At 41.6% G+C, this 19,096-nt stretch overlaps 1 protein-coding gene across 1 annotated transcript in view; it reads left to right on the forward strand.

The window, feature by feature from the left end:
* KLF7 (KLF transcription factor 7) overlaps positions 1–18,255 on the forward strand; it is a 62,355-nt gene extending 44,100 nt beyond the window's left edge. Inside the window, exons 4-5 of the mRNA XM_059476506.1 lie at positions 6,612–6,735; positions 13,006–18,255. Coding sequence (XP_059332489.1) covers positions 6,612–6,735; positions 13,006–13,057 — 176 coding nt within the window. The 3' untranslated portion in view covers positions 13,058–18,255. The remainder of the gene's footprint in view (positions 1–6,611; positions 6,736–13,005) is intronic.
* The last annotated feature ends 841 nt before the right edge of the window (positions 18,256–19,096 follow it).

Genomic DNA, 19,096 nt, shown 5'->3' on the forward strand with positions numbered 1-19,096 from the left:
CCTCTTCTGTGTCTCCTATTTGACAAGGTGTGTATATGTAATGAGGGAAGACAGGCACTGGTGTTTAGGAGATCTGTCTTGTTAGATTTCATTTTTCAGTGGTCCTTAACCCCAAACGTCCTTCTGAGATATGTTTCTATTAAATCTCATATAGCACTTGACACAGGAAGAGAGGAGTGACCAGTAACATTTTCTGTTGTGCCATGTGCTGTGTGCTGATGTTCAGCTAATTAGAAGAATTATGGCTTGGCCTCATTGGCATGCCATGTATGTAGCTTGTAAAGCTCGCAGGGACCCTTGGAGATGAAGAGTGCTACATAAATATAAAATATTGGTAATGTGAAGGTCCACATTAGGCTTCTCATTGTGCTAAGGCAGACTTTCATCATAAACTGCAGAGCAGCTAGGAATGCCTGCCTGGCATTTCTCTGCTCTGGGGGGCTGTTCCTCCCTCAAAACCACACCAGCTCCTGGCACTTCTGAGGGACTCCTGTCGGTGGCAGCAGCATCCCCACAGGCACTGGCCTCTGAGGGATGCCTGGGTTCATCCTGCAGTGACACTGCTGCTCCTGCAACAGCATGCTCCTACTCAGCCCAGGAGCAGTAGGTCCCAAAAGGGTTTCTCAGGAATGGTAGAAAGAAAAATCATTAAAACCCTCTTAGGGTAGCAAGGAAAGTTATTAAAACACTCGTAAAAAGCACTTGATTCTTCACACATATCAGACCCCCACAGCATCCTTATAGGAAAAATACATGCAAGAAATATTGCATTTAATCCCTTTTTTCAGTTGTAATTTTACAGTTTGTCTAGTTCTCTGGGAACATCATTCTTGAAACGTGTAGCTGAAAGTGTCTTTCAATACATACTTTTAGAAATTGAGACTTTTAGAACTAGCTTAATTTTAAATGGTTTTTAAATTACAGATTATAAAAGGGAAGGAAATATTTGTGTTTCTTTCAGACAACTTTTTCTTGGATTTTGAAACTATATATGAAAAATTCTTAGTGGATTATAACACATGCTAGTTTTTTCCTGTTGTTTTTTAAATACACTTTTGTGACGGTGTTCACAGGGGTTTTAGGATGAGGGAAGGGATGAGGATCTGACTCCATGTTTCAGAAGGCTTGATTTATTATTTTATGATATATATTATATTAAAACTATACTAAAAGAATAGAAGAAAAGATTTCATCAGAAAGCTAGCTAAGAATAGAATAAAAAGAATGATAACAAAGGCTTGTGGCTCAGGCCCTCTGTCTGAGCCAGCTCACTTTGATTGGCCATTAATTAGAAACAACCAACATGGGCCAATCAAAAATCTACCTGTTGCATTCCACAGCAGCAGATAACCATTGTTTACATTTTGTTCCTGAGGCCTCTCAGCTTCTCAGGAAGAAAAATCCTAAGGAAAGGATTTTTCATAAAAGATGTCTGCGACACACTTTCACACACTAGCTTTGTGTAGCTGTGTAATATTAAGGAGCTCTTCAAACTGATGAAACTAATTTTTGCTTTGAATAGCCTTCAAAATATGCATATAGGCTGAATTTGGGGGTTTCCCTTCAGTTTCTTTTAACATTTTTGGCTAGATCAAGAAGGAGTGTCAAGGGACTAAGGGAATCCCATGACACTACCACATTTTAGCACAGAGAAATATCAGCAGGGATTTTGACTGTGATTCTCCTCTGAAGCTCATTGCAGGACTGGGAGCTCAAACTACTTGATTGTTTTACTAAGTGCCCTGCAGGAGAGTGCCTGGGAGGTAAGGAAATAGATATGGATGAATAATCATAATATCTTTGCTTTCAATTCCATAAAGATACAGGGTGAAACTTGAGCCTAATGAACATTTTTCCAATGACTTGGACAGAGCCAGGGCTTCACCCCATCACACTGGAACTCTGTGATCTTATTGTGCACATCCCTAAATCTGGAGGGGTTTTTTTTTCTTAAAGTCCCTGCTGTTGAAATTCAGGGAATAGAGAGCAAATTTCTTCCTCTATATCTCAAAATAAATGTTCCTAGCTTGCAGGGCTGCAAGGAGAGGTTTAAAACCATGGCCCTAGGTTATCTACAAAGCAGAAGGCAAATGATGTCTGATTATTATTGTTTTCTTCTTTAAAATCTCATTATTTCTGTAGAAGAGTGCACTTATGACTTTTTAACCCTTGGGACTGGCAATAAATAATGCAGCTATAAGAAGTATAATGTGCCCATTATGTGCTGTAGTTTTGTGGTTGTGTCCTCAGCTGATCTTGAGTAGGTACCTCTGTGTCCTGTAACTTAATGTTTCTACTAATTACTCTGCTGAAACAGCCTCTCTGAGATGTCTTAGCAAACACTGCCTTACTTTATGGACAAGAGAAATATGTCTGGGACCTAGAGGGTGCTGTGGGATGTAGGTGGCAAGGACAGGGGGTCTCTGGATCTTGAGAAGAGACAACATCCCCATTGCTGTGTTTTGTGAGGAAATATTTGTTGTGAAGGTTTGTACAGGGTTTATAATTTAAATATGTGTTGGAGCAAAAACCCAATGTTCTCTGGCTTGTGGCTGGAGAGCAAAGATACAGGTGTGTGCAGCTGAGCTGCTTGCCTGGCCTCCTGCACCATCACAGCAGAGGAACTCACCTCCAATTCCAGACTGTCTGGGTGTGAGGTGTCACAGCCCACCCATGCCTTTGCCTCCCCATTAACTTGAAAAACAATGCCATAGGTGGCAGGGTCAGATGCTGGCTTTCAATATCTAGAGCACCAAGAATTCCCAAGGCTGGAAAATGGAGGGAGAAGTTCCAAATCCCACTGTGGTAGTCATTACAGAACCAGCCCAGCTATGTCCATCATGTTTTGCTGGAAACCTAGTGTGTGTTTGCCACAGGAGTGTAAATGGGATTGTGTGCTTGGCTTTTCATACTTCCAAATGATAAATTTTTGGCTTTCAAGAAAAAGCTGTAGCAATAATTTGTTTATTTCTGTAACTAGAGGCCTAATATTTAGTCTTGCATTCATCTTAGTCACAAAAGGAACAGTGACCTGATTTCAGGGCTGTCAAAGTCTGATGGATTTTTTGTTATGATTTTATATAATTGTAGCTTCACTATTGCATGTTTCCCATAAATTTTCAAAGGTCTTTGTCCTCCAGTTACCAGATTGGACCAGGCTGGATAAAATAGAGGATGGAGGGCCAGACTGTACTGAAATGTGCTTTGGGGGTACTTTAGAAGAAGAGCTCGGTTGGGTGAGGAGCCATAAACAGAAGTGGAACAGAGAGCCTACTCCCCAGGCATCCCAGTCTCAGGGTATAAAATGTGCTCTAGGAACATGAAAAAGTTAAAGTGAGGTATGGATCACAGGACACAGCCACAGGGAAGAGAGGCTGCTTCACAGAAGTGTGCAGTCATGATGGACTGAAACCCTAAAGTATATCTGAAGGGCTAATAGCATTCCTGTAGGATTGTTTTGGTGAGTGTGTTTGTAGAAATGTGGATTTATGGATTTGTTTAAGGACTGCATAGATGCTTGTGTTAAATAAAGGTGAAGTAAGGAGTAGAGCCTCCTTCCTGGGTGTGGCTTGCAGGCACAAGTTTTGAATGTGTTTTTTAATTTGAGAGATTAGAAAAAAGTCAGTGTGGCACAACTCCATGATGTTCCTATTTTTAATTGGATTTGCAGCTCATAATTAATTTCTTAAAAAGAGGGAGATCCTGGCCCTGTGGAAGTGAGTAGGAGTTTTGCCATTGCCTTCAGCAGAAGATTTCACCATCTATCTTTTTAGTCTCTTTTAATCCTCTGAACAAGAGAAGAGCAGCCTAACACATGGAAAGGATCCTTCCCATTTTTCCTTCCTGCTATTGCCAGTAGTGAGGTAGGAGGACTCTCCCCCTTTTTCATTCCCATGCTTTCTACATATGTGCACCTTGGCAAGACACACTTCCATTTCATCTTCATGTAAGGTGACAGCAGCCATTGAAGGAGCAGTTTGTTTTTAGTCTTCACATGCAGAGACAGGCAGGTCTCTGTTCTCCTTCCCTCTTGTGTTTTTGAGTAGCTGCAGGAGGACAGGAAATTGAACCTCTTGGAGGTCTCTGGGTCAAGGAGCTGTCTGAAGCTGACATGGCTTTAAAGGTCACTGTGCTCCTTTGCATTTACCTTGTGCACTGGCAGCCTGCTATGGCAGCGTGCAGTCTGCAGCCCTGAGAGGTACTGTCTGACATTTTGCTGAACAGGGCTTGGGTTACCAAGGAAAAACAAAACTCAGCTCAGGGCTGTGCAAGGCCAAAGCTGGAACACTTGGGAGAGGAGCCCCTGCAGCAAGCAACAGAGATATGTGTCATTCTGTGGGTTCACCAGTAATCATGCTTGGCTTTTCTGTCTCTTGTAACCTATATACATATATATATATGTATATATATATATATATATATATATATATATATATATATATATAGAGCACTGTCTGTTTTCAAAGCTCTTGACAAATTTTAACAAGCCAAACTCCACCTCTGTCCTAGTAGCCTATATAGTTTCACAGAAAGCCCAGGATGCTTTTTCTTTGCCCTTCTGCTCTGCAGATGACTGTATCCTTCAGACTGGCTGTACCTGCCAGATTTGGCTGAGCAGTTATCTCTGCACTTCCTTTGCAGCATGTGTGTGGCAAATGTGCTGCAAGGCAGTTTCCCTGCCTGGCTGTCTCCACTCTGAGCTAGGCACTAGAGAGCGTTAGAGAACCAAGGAACTGCACTATCATCGAGGCTTGTTTACTGACAGCTTTTTAAAATAATGCATGAAATGTTCAGACAAACTGGTGCTCCATCACAGGCACAGGACTGAGAAATCCCTTTTTTCTGAGGAGAGCAGATGCTGTTTGACAGGTCGGGTGCAAAGGGCCTGGGGAGACTGCTGCAACTGCAGCTCCAGTGTGTGGGGCCAGCACTGCTGACAGTGTGTGAGGTACAGTTGAGTAACCAGCCCAGGAACAAGACACCAGCACCTTGCTCACTAAGATTCTAACTTCTTATTTTCCTGAAGAAATCCTGTCCAAAAAATAAAGGAACAAGAGGTGAGTCTGCAGAAATGACCAAGCAGGCGCATTCTAAGTGGGGCAGTGTTATTGTTGGCTCAGTCCCTTGTCCTGTTGGGCATTTTCCCATGGGGGACTGTGACTCACAGCAGGGACATCCAGGATGGCCTTTCTTCATTCAGGGACTGTAGGATAAATGGATATTTTGGTGTAGTCTTGCCAGTTGCTGTCCCTTCTTCACAACTTCATCCCAATGAATCCTTTAATTGAATTACTGAGCAAAATAACTTTTCAAAGGCCAGTAAAATGGCTCAACTTCAGTTGAGGTCTCAGCCCATTCTGCTGTTCTGTCTGGGGCAGATGACCACTGTGCAGCAAGAAGTCTGCAGAAATAAACCAGAGAACAGGATTTTTCCAGGTATTTTGCTGCATTTTTCTTTCCCTTTTCACTTTTCTTGCTCTTTTTGCCTCTCCAGTTCATCATCATGATATACATAAGTCTCCCATATCCAGATCTCACTCTTATACTTGCTGAATAGACACACTAAATATAGCTATCTGTGTCTTTGCTGTGGTCAAATTATTGTTTCATGTGACCAGCCTAGAGGGGTCTTAGAGATTGCAGCCTCAGTGTGGCCCTGGTGGGTTTTTTAAGATTACCTTCTTAGCAATTTTAAGAACAAATAAATAAGTAATAATCCACTTAAAAGCTTGGTAGTGAAAGTGATTTCTTGTCTGACTTTTATCTCAACTGAATGCATGGGGAAGAGTGACATGGAGTTTCTATAGGAGGAGATGCACTGGAGCATTTTTTGTGTGGGGAGATGTTAAATTTGAATGCACACCAATGCATGTGCACTGAAAAGGAAAAGGGAGTCATGACTTGGGATTCTTCATCAGAAGGTGTTAATGACTCCACAGATGTTACACTATGGCAGATTTTGATCTGCAGAGACTGATGTGCATTAGAAGATAGTTAGATATGAGCATAGAATTATAGAATATCCTGAGTTGGGAGGGACCCACAAGAATCATTGAGTCCAACTCACACCAACAGACGAGAATCTCTCGTCTTACCACTACACCATTTCACTGCTTTCAACGGTATTGTTAATATTTTGGGGCAGAATAACAGCTGATGAACGGGTAGTGCAAGAAGCCTGAAGGACCAGCCAATTCAAAGAAATTCAATTCAAACTCTCACATAATTTCTTGGTCCCAGGAGTAGATTTTGTTGTCAGAAGCAAGTAAAAAAGGTGCAGTCCTTGGGGACAGCAGTCGTGAATGCTTGAGGGGAGCAGATGTGAGTCTGGCCACACAAGAGGTAAATAGAATCACAAGGGGTAAACAGAATCACAAGGGGTAAAAACAAGATATAAGGTTGTGTGAGAATTTTAGCTGTGGTAAAATCTGGACTGGAACTATCACCAGTATACAAACCCTAAGTTATTTGCATGCCACGCTGACTGTGAATTGTGTGAAGGGCTGACTGACTCGAATGGGTTAGAGGCAGGGTGGGAGGACACGGGGCTATCAAGTTGAGTGCTCATAATGCTGCTGTGCCACGCTGACTGTTCTCTCCTCCCCCTGCAGGTGAGAAGCCTTACAAGTGCTCGTGGGAAGGGTGCGAGTGGCGTTTTGCACGGAGCGACGAGCTCACGAGGCATTACAGAAAGCACACGGGTGCAAAGCCCTTTAAATGCAACCATTGTGACAGGTAATGCAGCTCCTAACGTGGTGTTCAAGAAACCTGTGGACTTCTGTGGCTGGCATGGAGCTGCCAGCTCCCAGAGACAGGAGACCTGGCTCCCAGCAGAGAGGCCCCTTCTGTCCCACTGCCTTTGTCCCTGAACCATGGAGGGACCCTCTGCTCAGCTCCTGTCCTCTCTGCCTTAGTGGCCAGGCAGGCTGGCAGATGGGGAATTCTTCCTAAGCAGTCTAATCCTACAGCACAGAACAAAATGTGGGATCAGGTGTAGGCCTGACTGAACCCTGCTGGTGTCTGTTGTGGGCACAGGATTCAGTTCACAGGGCAGGTCTTGTTAATACTCTTAAAGCAGAGAAGACATCCAGAGGGCCTTAGACCATTTCAGTGATGGACCTCTCCAAAAGGCATCTCCCCAGCTTTCTGTCTCCTGATCCTGTAAGCCTGCTGTGATCACAAAGGCAAAGCTCCCTCTATTTGCTCTGCTTCAAGGACTAGCCCAAGCACCACTGCCTACCCACATTTTGGCAGAGTGGGCCTCACAAAAACATTGGTGTATGGCAGGAGGAATGAGGAGTGTGTGGCTGTATGCCACAAGTGGCCCAAATCTGTAAGAAACCTCTAGGGAAAAATCAATTCAATTTCTGTATGATCGTTGTCTTCTCAGCACTGAGTCCAGGGCTCCTAAAGAAAAGACAACAAAGGGCACCGTTCTCAAAAGCCCAAGAGTGATTTAGACATATTTTATCGTTCAAGTTCATGGGGTTGTTTTGTGTAAAATAATGATCTCTGCACATTCCTGCTAATTAGTGAATCTTTTCCTACAGTTTTAAATCTCGCTCTTGACATCTCTTTGAAGTGGGAGATACTCTGCACCTTCATTGTGAGAGGGCCCAGATGTGAAAGCCTGACAGGTGCGCAGGGCCAGGTTCCCGAGGAGCCTGTGAGGAGCAGCAGCGCTCCGGGACTCGGGGATGCGCTGTGCGTGAGCAGCTCCTGCCAGAGCCGCCCTTGCAGCTCTCACCGCGGCTCCTTTCTGCAGCCTCGCTGCTCCAGCTGCTCCAGTAAATACTGAGCTGCTCTGAAAAATCTGCTCGTCCTTGCTTGGTGCTGAGTGTTTTTGAAAGCTGGGTTCTTTCAATTTAGAAACAAAACCATAAGAACACCCTTCTCCACATCCCCCATCCCAATTGATAAGAAATCAGGGTGGAGCAAAAGCAATTACCCCTGTAATGACTCTTGACAGCACTGACAGGATCGAACAATGAGCACTTCTCCCCCACTCACCCCCCCAGCTGAAGATTGGCAGTGCCCTGGGTGAAACCTGGATCCACTATTGAGTAATCAAATAATGTGCTTGCATCTGAACATGTTATCCAGCTAATCCTATTTATATATATTTTTAAAAGAGGCTTAAGAAAATTACCCATCTTTTTAATGCAGCACTAAGGTTCTCGACTGTGATAAGGAAACGTTTTGTAATACAATAAAGCCTTTAGGAAGCCTGTGGGTACACCAGACCAACAGAGAATATGCGTGGAGAGAGGATGTGTGGGACATAAACAAGGGACCCCATCCTTTTATGGGAAGGAAATTTGATCATTTTCACATCCTGCCTTTCCAAGAGCTTCATCTCCTTAAGTGCTCTTCTGCCCTTGTCTCCCCTCTTCCCATCCCCCTTCCCCCACGGAGGGCTTCCTCTTGGATTATCTTTTGTTTTATCCCTGGATCATCTTTTGTTTGCTCAGAATGAGGGACAGGATAAGCCAAGTAGGGACCTCTGCAGTTCTGCTTTTTTTTAAGCATTTCTGTAAATGCGAACAATTCTATCCTCTGTTTTAAATGTAAAGCATTGCCTTTCTCTTTTCTTTCCTCGAATGGCCCCACAAACACACACACATACACACACACACACATACACACACACACACACACACACACACACATACAGCCCTAGGGTTTCTGTGTCAGAAAACAAACAATGTTTTTAGCAGAGATCTAGAGAAATACAGCTAGTATTTTCAACTCCTTGCTCTCTTTCAGCCATTTGTTAAGTGTTCATTATTCTCCCTCCACATATTATCCCTTTCTACCTGGCTTTTCTCTTTGGCAGCAAACTCAGTCACTGCAGTCAAGAGGTATATTCCTGTAATCATCTAATGCATTTTTGCTCTTCTGCTGAATCTGTAGATGAAGGGAAAACATTATTAATAAAATTTAGAGTGCTGAGAATTGTGCACTGTTAAACTCTATGCCGGTACTATTTGTGTGTGGTGATAGGAGGCAGATTTGTCCTTATTCCCCCAGTTAATTGTTAGAAGCTTTTAGAGTGACAGTACCTGTTCTTTTACCCCACTCTGCCATACTACTGTTTTTCATTCTTTTCTCATTCTCAGGCCTCTTTGCTACCACCTACTGCAGAGGTCACCTCAAATAAGCACTGAAACATGAGCCCAAAACTGCCTTTAGCCATTTAAGCAGGCTTTTAAAGATGTGCCTTCCTGAGCCAGGGTTCTAGCTGGAGAACAGTTTCTCTGTATTTGAACTGCTACCCTTTACTGCACTCCCCATTATCGACAGAAGCTGTGGCCACTCTCTCAGATATGCTGCCTTGTTAGGTTTTAAGGAGCTGATTGGAGCTGTTTTAACAACACTGATGTAGCACAGATCCTGTGCCTGTTGTTCAGAGCTGAAGGCTCTATCTTGGCAAACAGAGCATGGAAGGGGTGATTCAGATAGCAGAGGGGGATGATGTTCACACGGTCTGGCTGCAGTTCCCTTCCAAGACTGTTTTTAGATGTGCTTATGTCTCTCACCTTCTGATCAATGTCAAAGGAGTATTAGTGTCCTCTGTGTATAAGTGAATTTTATAACAAAAGAGATAAGATGAGATTCTCTTCTCCTGCTGTCCCAGCCCTATCCCAACACCATGCAGCCCACAGATCACATTGTTAGTCATAGCTGGCAAACTACCACTGCTTTGAGTAACATCATATGTACTGCAAGTGGTGTGTGGCTTTGTGGCAGCAGGAAAGAAAGGAGAAAAGGCTAAAGTGTGGAAAGCACCCCAGGAAAGTCCTTAGTGCCTTCTGGATGCCAGGGTTATCCTGGTTGTTAGCATTCCCCAGGAATTTTGCTCTTCAGAAACACAGGCTAGGGTTGTTCCTCACACAGTGCAAGCCCTCAGCACTTCAAGGGTAGTGGCACTTGCTGGTTCTGGATAAATAGGTGTTTAGGAGACAGCAGCTTAGTGCCAGACTGTTGGGATGCATTTTCCTCTCTGCATATGTGCACACGTGCTCATGGTTTCCTTGTGGATAGCAAGCTGAGACTGCACTTAGCTGGAATGAACACATCCCACAGTGGAAAATCCACAGCTGGTAGGAAAGATGGCTGAGTAATATATTCTCTCTCATTGTACTTACCTTCCCTTTTTCCTCCTTCAGAGCCTTCAGTGCCAAGCAGTATTGTGTTGCTAAGGAGATAGAGCAAAAAGAGAAAGGAAGGAATCATGTCTGGGAGCAGGGAATTTGTGTATCACACATCCCTGTATGAGTTTTATAATTAGAGTGTCTTATTCTAGCATAAACTGTTCTTTCTAGGAAGAGCTAGACTGAGGGGGGATGACAGAGAAGGCTGTGATAGCCCACGTGTGATGTGCAGAGCTGGTCTGGAACTGAAAGAGGTGTAGAGCCAGAGGTGCAAAGCAAATTCTTATGCCATGGGCAGGACTAGAGAACAGCAAGCCCCTGTTCCTTGATTTCTGAAGAGTAGTTTCCTTTGACAGCTTATCCTGTGGAGCCTCTTCCACTGCTGCCTCTAGTCCCAGAAAGAAAAAAAAAAAGAAGTGTGTCCAGTAATCAATAGGCTTTCTGACAGTGTGATTTAGCTGCAAAAATTTTCTATGGACTGTTTTACGGTGGAAAATAAATATCCACATCCAGCAGCCTTACCAGGAGATAGAACTAATCAAATTAGTCAGTGGGAGAATGTGAAGAATTAGTATTGTACCACTTTATTAGCTATAAACTAGCAAATATGGCACCATTTTATTACCTATAAAAATATTATGGGTGCTAATATGGTAGTTACTGATGTGAAGCAATGTACTGAATCTATAATTTTAACAGATCTGGCTATGGTGTGACTCAGCATACACTTTCCTGGGCTGCATCTGTAAAAGAGACAACTGGAGAGGAAAAGCTGTGCTTGGGTGGGGGTCTTATGACTAGTCCTAGACTGAAGTGCCAGCTGGTGCATGTCTTTTTGGCAGCCACTCAAGCTGTTGTTTTGTTTTGGCAGCCCTTGTAGCCAGAGCATGCTGCTTTCTCAGTTTCAGACTGATGAGAGAGACGTTGGTCCAAGGATGTATTTTGTCACTCTAGGGCTAGAAAATTCTAGCTGTGCAGAGCCTGGTGTGGTGAAAGCCCAGTGTCCATATCATATTCCCATGTGCCTTGCTGTGCCTCATGTAGGACCCTGGGGGAATGCCTCCTCCATCCTATTTTGAAGTCTCATTTTTGACTTTCTGAAGGTATTAACTCCCTTGTAAGCCCTGCAAGTAGAGAAGAGATGACTTGAGTAGAGCTATGCTCATTGCTCATTCACAGAAGTAAATGACTTTTCTTGTGGAAAAGAAAAAGATGTTATCAGGTTTCTTTGTCCTAAAAATGTACCACTTGATCACTCATCCCTGTGTGTAACGTGCAGTGGAATACTTCAGCAGGACAGAAAAGGTCCCCTAACTATTTAAAATAGTTTCATTTTCATAGTTCTCTTTCTCAGCCTTTCTGTGCTTAGGGTGTTTATCCTTTGAGTGTTTAGATTGACTGTTCTTTTTTTTTATCTATCATTATTGGCTTTTTGGGGGGGTTGTTCAGTTTGTTCTTCTGCTTCTTCTTTCTGAAAACTACAAAACACTCAACTACTGCTTTTTTAAAAATACACTCAGCACCCATATATGAGCTATCTTGATTCTTACAATAAGCCATTTGGATATTCTTCAGACCATTATTGGTGGCTGCTTTATACTCTAGTTCTGTGGAGCATTGAAAAGACATGCCAGGCAAATCAGTTCTGTAAGTAGCTTTTCCTGGTGTTCTTGGAGCCTACAGACCCAGGTTACTCAAAAGCCACAGGTATATGGGGGTTGGTGTGGTATTTGTATGTTTTTAAAATAAAAAAGTATCTTGTGGCTTAAGGTGGAAAGAAGGTAAGCCAGAATTTGCAGGGAACTTGAAAACCTCCTGATTTTAAATGCTCAGCTGAAGTTTCCAGCAGAAGTTTAATTTCTGAGTGTGTCTGAGTCCTGCCACTGTGACAGGCTCCATTTTAGAGCTGTGGGGTAGCAGCCAGAACCACTGCCTGCTTCTCCTGTGGTTTGCTGCTGGTGCTGTAGTATCTTAAATGGCACTGTGATGGTGCTTTCAATCCCATAGCTAATGGCCATGGAGTCTGTCTCATCAGGATCCAGCTACATGTTCAGAATGACAAAACATTAGATTTTATTATGAGATGGAAAAGTCTTTGTGGATAAAGAACAGAAGTTAAAATCTCAAGTCCTGGCTTTCTTTTTTTCCCCTCTGGTTTTACCACACCTGTGTGATTTACAACTTCCTTGCCTTCTCTGTCTTTCAATTCTCACTCTTGTAAAATAGGCATAATATCTTCTGTCAACATCCTTCAGGGAGATAGTATTCATCAGAATCAACATATTACCATCCAGATTCCCAACTGAGAGGAAGGGAGAGATATGAACCCAAATGGATTGTCAGCCTCCAAGCTCTGAGCCAGATTTCCTTCCAGTTTGGAGTTAGAAATGAGAATAATTCAGCTTTCAAAACTAGCATCATTCTTTGGTGTTTTTTGCAAGGAGTGGGCACTTGAGAAAGCTGGTATTTTTAAAAATGGTGTTGCTGAATGAAAGTGATTTGTTTTATTTATTTTTAATATGCAAACACATGCATACTAAATATTTGGTTTTATAGTACAGCTACATAGATGAGCACTCTTCCCTGATATCTGACTCAGTGAAAGAAGTGAGAGGGAGAGGAACAGGGAAGGTATAAAAGTCATCTCTTTAGGTGCTGAAGAGCCAGGGTAGTTGCCTATCTGTGGTCACAGAGGTCGATCACACAGGCTTTGGTGGGGATCCATGGATAGCTCAAGGAATGTCTCTAAACTGGGATATGTATTTTCTCCTGTACATAACAAGGAAGGAGCAGAAACCCTGTTTTTCAAAGTCCTGTACTTATTTAATTTCCTGCTTACTTTATGTTGCAGGTGTTTTTCCAGGTCGGATCACCTCGCCCTCCACATGAAGAGACACATCTAAATATCAGCCAGCTTGACATGGATGTCATCTGGGCTAAGTGTTGTGAGATGAAAGTGGAACTCAAGTTACAACGTGCTACCTTACAGGAGAAGAGACCTTGATCCCGTGTAACCCTCTGTACAGGGACCACATGCTCACAGTGTCATGCTCCAGTTACACTTCAGTACCTTCATTGGTTCTTTTATGCCTTGCCCCAGCTGGATGGGAGAAGATGCAGGCGAGGAAATGGTGTAGAGGTGAAGTTAGTGAAAAAGAACAATTACTTACAGTACTTCATCCCTCTTGGATTTGTTTCCTGTTTTTGCCAGTGGAAATCAAAGAAAACAGAAGAGGCTTCCCTGCAGGTGGACGGCAGTAAGAGGGGCTTATCTAACTTGCTTCTCAGTGCAACTCAGTAGAAGAATATGTCGTCTTGAAGTTGCATATTTGTAGCACTAACTTTCTTTTTAAATAGATGGGGGGAAAACAATGACCTAGAAAACCAAATCCCAGTTTGGTAGCCAAAATTAACCTCTTGGTTTTTTTGTTCTTTCTCTGAGAATTCCTAATTTTCAGTGCATCAGACTTCTCACAGACACTTTGACCTGTCTTGGTTTCGGTTCTTCTTCCCAGAACTGAGCTTTTGAGATCCTTTTAAGTCAATACCAGTGGCCTTAATGGCAGTAGACTGTGGAGTGACACTTGTGACACAAACATCCTCTTCTTGGCCTGAGTTTATGTAGACTTCATGGAGGATTATATTTTTGTTGGTTGTTTTTATTTTAATTTTTTTTTTTTTTGGCAATTGCACAACATATGCACTAGGGACTCTGGAAGCTGCTGCCATGATGGCTAAATAGCCAAGGGATAAACCCCTGAGATACAGCACCTAATATCTCTGTAAGCCTCACCTTATTGTCATACCTAGGACTTCTTGTTTATTTTTTGAACAAAAAACTTTAAAAGCTTGTTTGGAAGCTTAAACCTTTTTTCTCTTTTCTCCACAAACAAGTGATCTTCAGAACTCCTTGTCTTCACCTGGATATCAGTCTGGGACTGGCCACACAGGCATGACTACAGGATTCTTTCCACATCATGTGAGCAGATTAGCCACAACCCACAATGATTTAGTGGTGAATTATGTTGCTTTTTCTTGCAGTTCTTCTACTAACCAATTTAAAACATTAGCCTTTTGTTTCTGTAAAGAGCACCTGCAGACGTTTTAATTTAAATTTGTTTGTTGAGCCTCTTACACACAAAAAACAACCCCCAAGCCAAAAATCCTACTCCAGTCTCTGAGTAGGAAATCAAGAACCTCTTCCAAGTACAATGGCTTCATTCAGCGTTAGCCTGTTAAAGAAAATATCAAAGTCCTGCTTTTCTGTTCATCAAGTTGATGCTGTAGCCCACTCCTATATGAAAAAATGTAACCATGTGAGCGGTGAAGGAAGGGATTGGATTTTACATACAGCAGTGAGGCATTTCCAAATGATTGGTCCAAAGTATTACTAACCTAGAGGCCCATTTTGGCCTACGGTGTGAATCATCAAGGAGAAGTGGAGGCCTCATGCTCACCCTTCTGTCATATTGATAATTTGATTTCTTTGGCTCAAAGTGGATTAAAGTCTTCATTACAAAAGGAAAAAAAAAAAAACCTAAAAAAATGTATTGCCATAACTTGTATTTGAACCTATTTGGCACTGGCCCTGACTCCAAAGACTGCATTTAGGACCATGAAAATGGCCTATGCAAGCAGGCAGGCGGTCATTAGGTTGTATATTTTGTATATTCTCGGACCATCCCTACAAGATGTGTCTAGAAATGTAACAAAATAGCGCGTGGTCCACAAATGGTTGCTGCTCTTTTATAATGTATTAGCCAACTGCCCTTCTTTGACTGTTTTGACTCATTGACTGTTAAATATTTCCCTTAATTTATGTTCTGGGAGGTAAAATTGTACTCTAAGGGGAAAAAAGAGCAAACAAGAAACTCAATAGATGTTTTTAAGAGCCGTCACCGGGATCCTTGGCACTTGAATTCTCAGCATTTTGCAACCTTTGGTTCCAGTGAGAGATTGAATTTATTCAAAAGATGCTGGTTTTCCTCACAGTTTTCACAAAACACTGTGACTGTCAACTGAACACTTTGGGGACAGGGCGGAAATACGATGTCTGGCCCATATGGCATGAAATATGGACCAAAATCTAACCATCTTTTAGGGGCAATGATGTAATATTCATGATAAGAGCATGAGAGAGAGTGAAAGAAAGTCAGACAGAAAGAGAGAGAAGAAAAAATTGAATTTATTCCAAAGATTTAAAACTAACTATACTCTATATGTGTATATATATATGCTTATATATATATATATATGTATACATTTAAAAATTGCAGAGCACTGCTTGCTGACAATCTCGTATTTCTCTACTTCTGTATTTGCATACTTCTTATGGCCATTCCACCCAGCTGTTCCACTGGGACTGAGGGCCCTAGAATCCAGTTTGTGTTGGAACAAATAGAGCATCCTGCCAGATCACAGAATCACAGAGTGTCCTGAGTTGTAAGGGACCCACAAGGATCATCAAGTCCAACTTCTGGCCCTGCGCAGGACATCCCAAGAATCCTACCATGTGCCTGAGAGTGTTGTCCAAATGCTCCTTGAGCTCTGGCTGGCTTGGGGCTGTGACCACTTACCTGGGGAACCTTTTCTGGTGTCTGATCACCTTCTGGGTGAAGAACTTTTTCCTAATGTCCAGCCTGAACCTCCCCTGACACAGCTTCATCTCATTCCCTTGGATCCTGTCACTGGTCACCAGAGAGCAGAGACTGGTGCTGCCCCTCTGCTGCCCCTCAGGAAGATGTCTAATGGGAACTGAAACCTCAGCTGTGTGAAACTGTAGAGCATCCAGTGAGTGCATTAGATAAAAAAAAAGTATAAGAGAATCTTAGAATTTCTTTACCATAGTGTCCTAAAATTTATGCTCTCAAATTCTCCACTAGGATATTCATTGGCTGTGAACCTGCATAAATATCCTCATTTGCTCTCTGAACACACCTGCCTTTAGGCGTGCTATCAGTAGTATACAAACCTTAATTATTAAGTGATGGTTTAAGCACCAGGCTCTATTTAAATTGGAAAAAGTCAAGCAAGACTGTTTTTTAGTTCCAGTTGTCATTTACAGTCTTGTTGTCATCTTATTTAAATATACCAGAACAAGGGCCCCAAGGGAAAAAAATGCTGAAATATATCTTTACTTTGTTCAAAAGGCAGGCCTACATCTAAATCCTGGATCCAAATAGCTTAAAAAACATAGAAAAAAGGGGTGTAAAAGGCAGATTCCAAATTTCTCAGGCTTTGTAGCAGGTCTTCAACTCTGAAGCCAAAATGTGAGCTTTGAAACCACCTCTTATGTTTGAAAAGGGTGATATTTTTCAGCTGTATATATGGTGTACCCAGTCAATCTCTTGACTTTAGTTTTTGGGTGCTCATATGCAAGTGTTGTAGTCATTATTAAAATTCTGAACCATAACATTGGTATTTTATAGAAGGAGTCTCCATTTTGGAAAGGCATAAAGGGTGACACATTCCAGGATTGGTTTTTTTGCAATGACAAGTTTTGTTTCTTTGCGGATATTTTAAGCTGTACACTTCAAACTTGTGTAGTCTGTCATAGTTAGTTCCTTTTTGGGCCTGTGTCTCCTTGCTAAAGTTGTACAGTTGTTCTCTCTCTGTAAATTATGAGTAGAATCAGACTAAAGAGGAAAGGCTCTGTGTAAGGCTTCTTGAAAGCAAACCCATAAATTTGGTGACAGTTGAGGACAGTTATCCAGCTGTAGAAAGGAGAAGCTTTACCTTGTTTCCTTCAATGTGAGATTTATGCCTATTTGCAAAAGAGGAGCCATTATAAGAAAATCAGATAGTGGTTTCCAAGGTTATGGAACTATAGGATGAAAACAGATTGACCTAAAAGTCTCCCAAAATAGTGTAAACAGAGGAAGCAACTAAAATAAATGTGAGTTTTTGTGATTAGCTAAATAATATTTTGGATCAGAAGAGTCAATCATAGTATCCTGCATGTGAAAAGGGGCCTCCAGAGGCCATCTTAGCCAACCTCCAACTTGAGCTGGTTGCTCATGACTGTATTCAGCTGAGTTTTAAATATCCTCAAGAATGGAAATTCTGCAATCTGTCTGTCCAAGCTGTTCCAATATTTAACCAATTTCATGGTAAAAAAAAAAATAATCCAAAAATCTGTGTGTCAAGTAGGAATTTTTCATGTTCAAACCTGTTTTCAGGCCTCTTCCACTGTGCACCTCCAAGAAGAGTCTGGCTACTTCTCTACGGTCTTGGTTAGGTATTTGGAGATAGCAATAAGATCTACACTTACCCTTCTCTTCCTAAGGCTGCATCATGTCTCTCAGCCTCTCTTCATCCATCACGTGTTCCACTGCCTCCGTGGTGAATCTTTGCTAGACTTGCTCCCATATGTCAATAATTTTCGTGACTGGGGAGACCAAGACAGAATATTCCAGGTCAAGATATGCTTTGTATGTGACAGTGTTGATAAAATATATTTATTCTGGATTTTTCCATTATCTGAGACAACTTAAAGTCAAGATTCTATTTTGAAAACTGACCAATAAAAATAATTTAGGAAGCACTGTTATAATTAGTTTTCTAATCAAATTTGCCAAATCTGTGCATAAAAATATGCTTATAAAAATAGACTTCTGTACCACCAGCTTGAGCCCTGGCTAGCAAGATTCGGTTTTTCTCAACATGATCATTGATGGTTCACTTTGAACTAAAAAATATATTGTTTCATTTGTACTGTATCAAATATGAAGACACATGATGCTGTATTTTAGTCACTTCTTACACTAAAACTGCACTTCAGTGCATCTTTGTTCTGTTTGGTTTTCCCCTTAGGAGATAAAGAGCAACATAAAATATCAGATATATTTTATAGAGATTGGTCTTAAAGTGGATGGCAGAATCCAGAGTATTTTTCATTGTCTCTGAGTTGTTCTTTTTAGCAACTGAAGTGAAATTCTAGATTCTTTCAGTGTCTTGGACGAGGCAGTCTGATCTCACTAAACAAAGGGTTGAATGTTGTATTTGGTGACCTCCAGAAGTACCTTCCAATATTATTTTTTCTGTATTTCTATGATTTGTTTCACAGCTTTTACTTATTAAATATTTTCTGGTTCTGCTTCTTCATAGTCTTGTGCTGATGAAACAGACTGTAGGTTTTTTCTTGAATTCTAAGAGTTTCATCCTTGTTAAACTTTATAAAGTTTCTTCATGAGGGAGACCTAGAGAGTAAGAAATCTTAAAAGAACCCAAATCCTTAGCAAACCAGTTTGAAGCAATATCCTACCTTGATATGTGTCACAGCCAGATATTACGGAAACAAGTTTGCTAGACTGGAAGACCCATGTGATGTCTCAGAAATGGTTTCCAGGATCTGAATTCTAAGCCAACATATTTCTACAAGGGTGAACACCTTTTTTTCATTCATTCTTATTTTCCTCAGACTTTTTGGAATTGCTGTTTTTCTTGGGGTAGCACATTTTCACTTAATGCATGGGAAGCACTGACCAAACACAGACAGGGAAGAAGAATCTGAATATCTGAATGCAAGAGGATCCCTCAGTCCTTGTTTTCAGAATTGTTTTAACTTCAGGCATAAAAAAGTTACTAATCACCAGGGTGTGCAGCTAAAATGGAGTTGATCAATATGATTGTTGCAGTGACTGAGTATATCTTAGTTGTGACCTTTCTGATATCTACAGAATCAGGCTTTCTCCCTCATTTTTATCTGACCCTAGACAGTTTGGGGTTTGTATCTAATATAAAGGTTGCTCCTCTATTTAACACACTATTTGTCTGTATACAAAAGAGGTGGTAATTGGAATTTTTGGCAAAGCTGATGAAGTCCAACTTCCTTAAGTGTTTCCCTTCCTCTTCTCTTAATGTATGTCAAAATCTTTAAATTAAAAAAAAAAAACAAAAAGAGGAAAACGTTGTAAATAATTTAATGTTACAAGGCCAGCACT

Source organism: Ammospiza nelsoni, chromosome 7 (assembly GCF_027579445.1).
Source record: "Ammospiza nelsoni isolate bAmmNel1 chromosome 7, bAmmNel1.pri, whole genome shotgun sequence".
NCBI lineage: Eukaryota > Metazoa > Chordata > Aves > Passeriformes > Passerellidae > Ammospiza > Ammospiza nelsoni.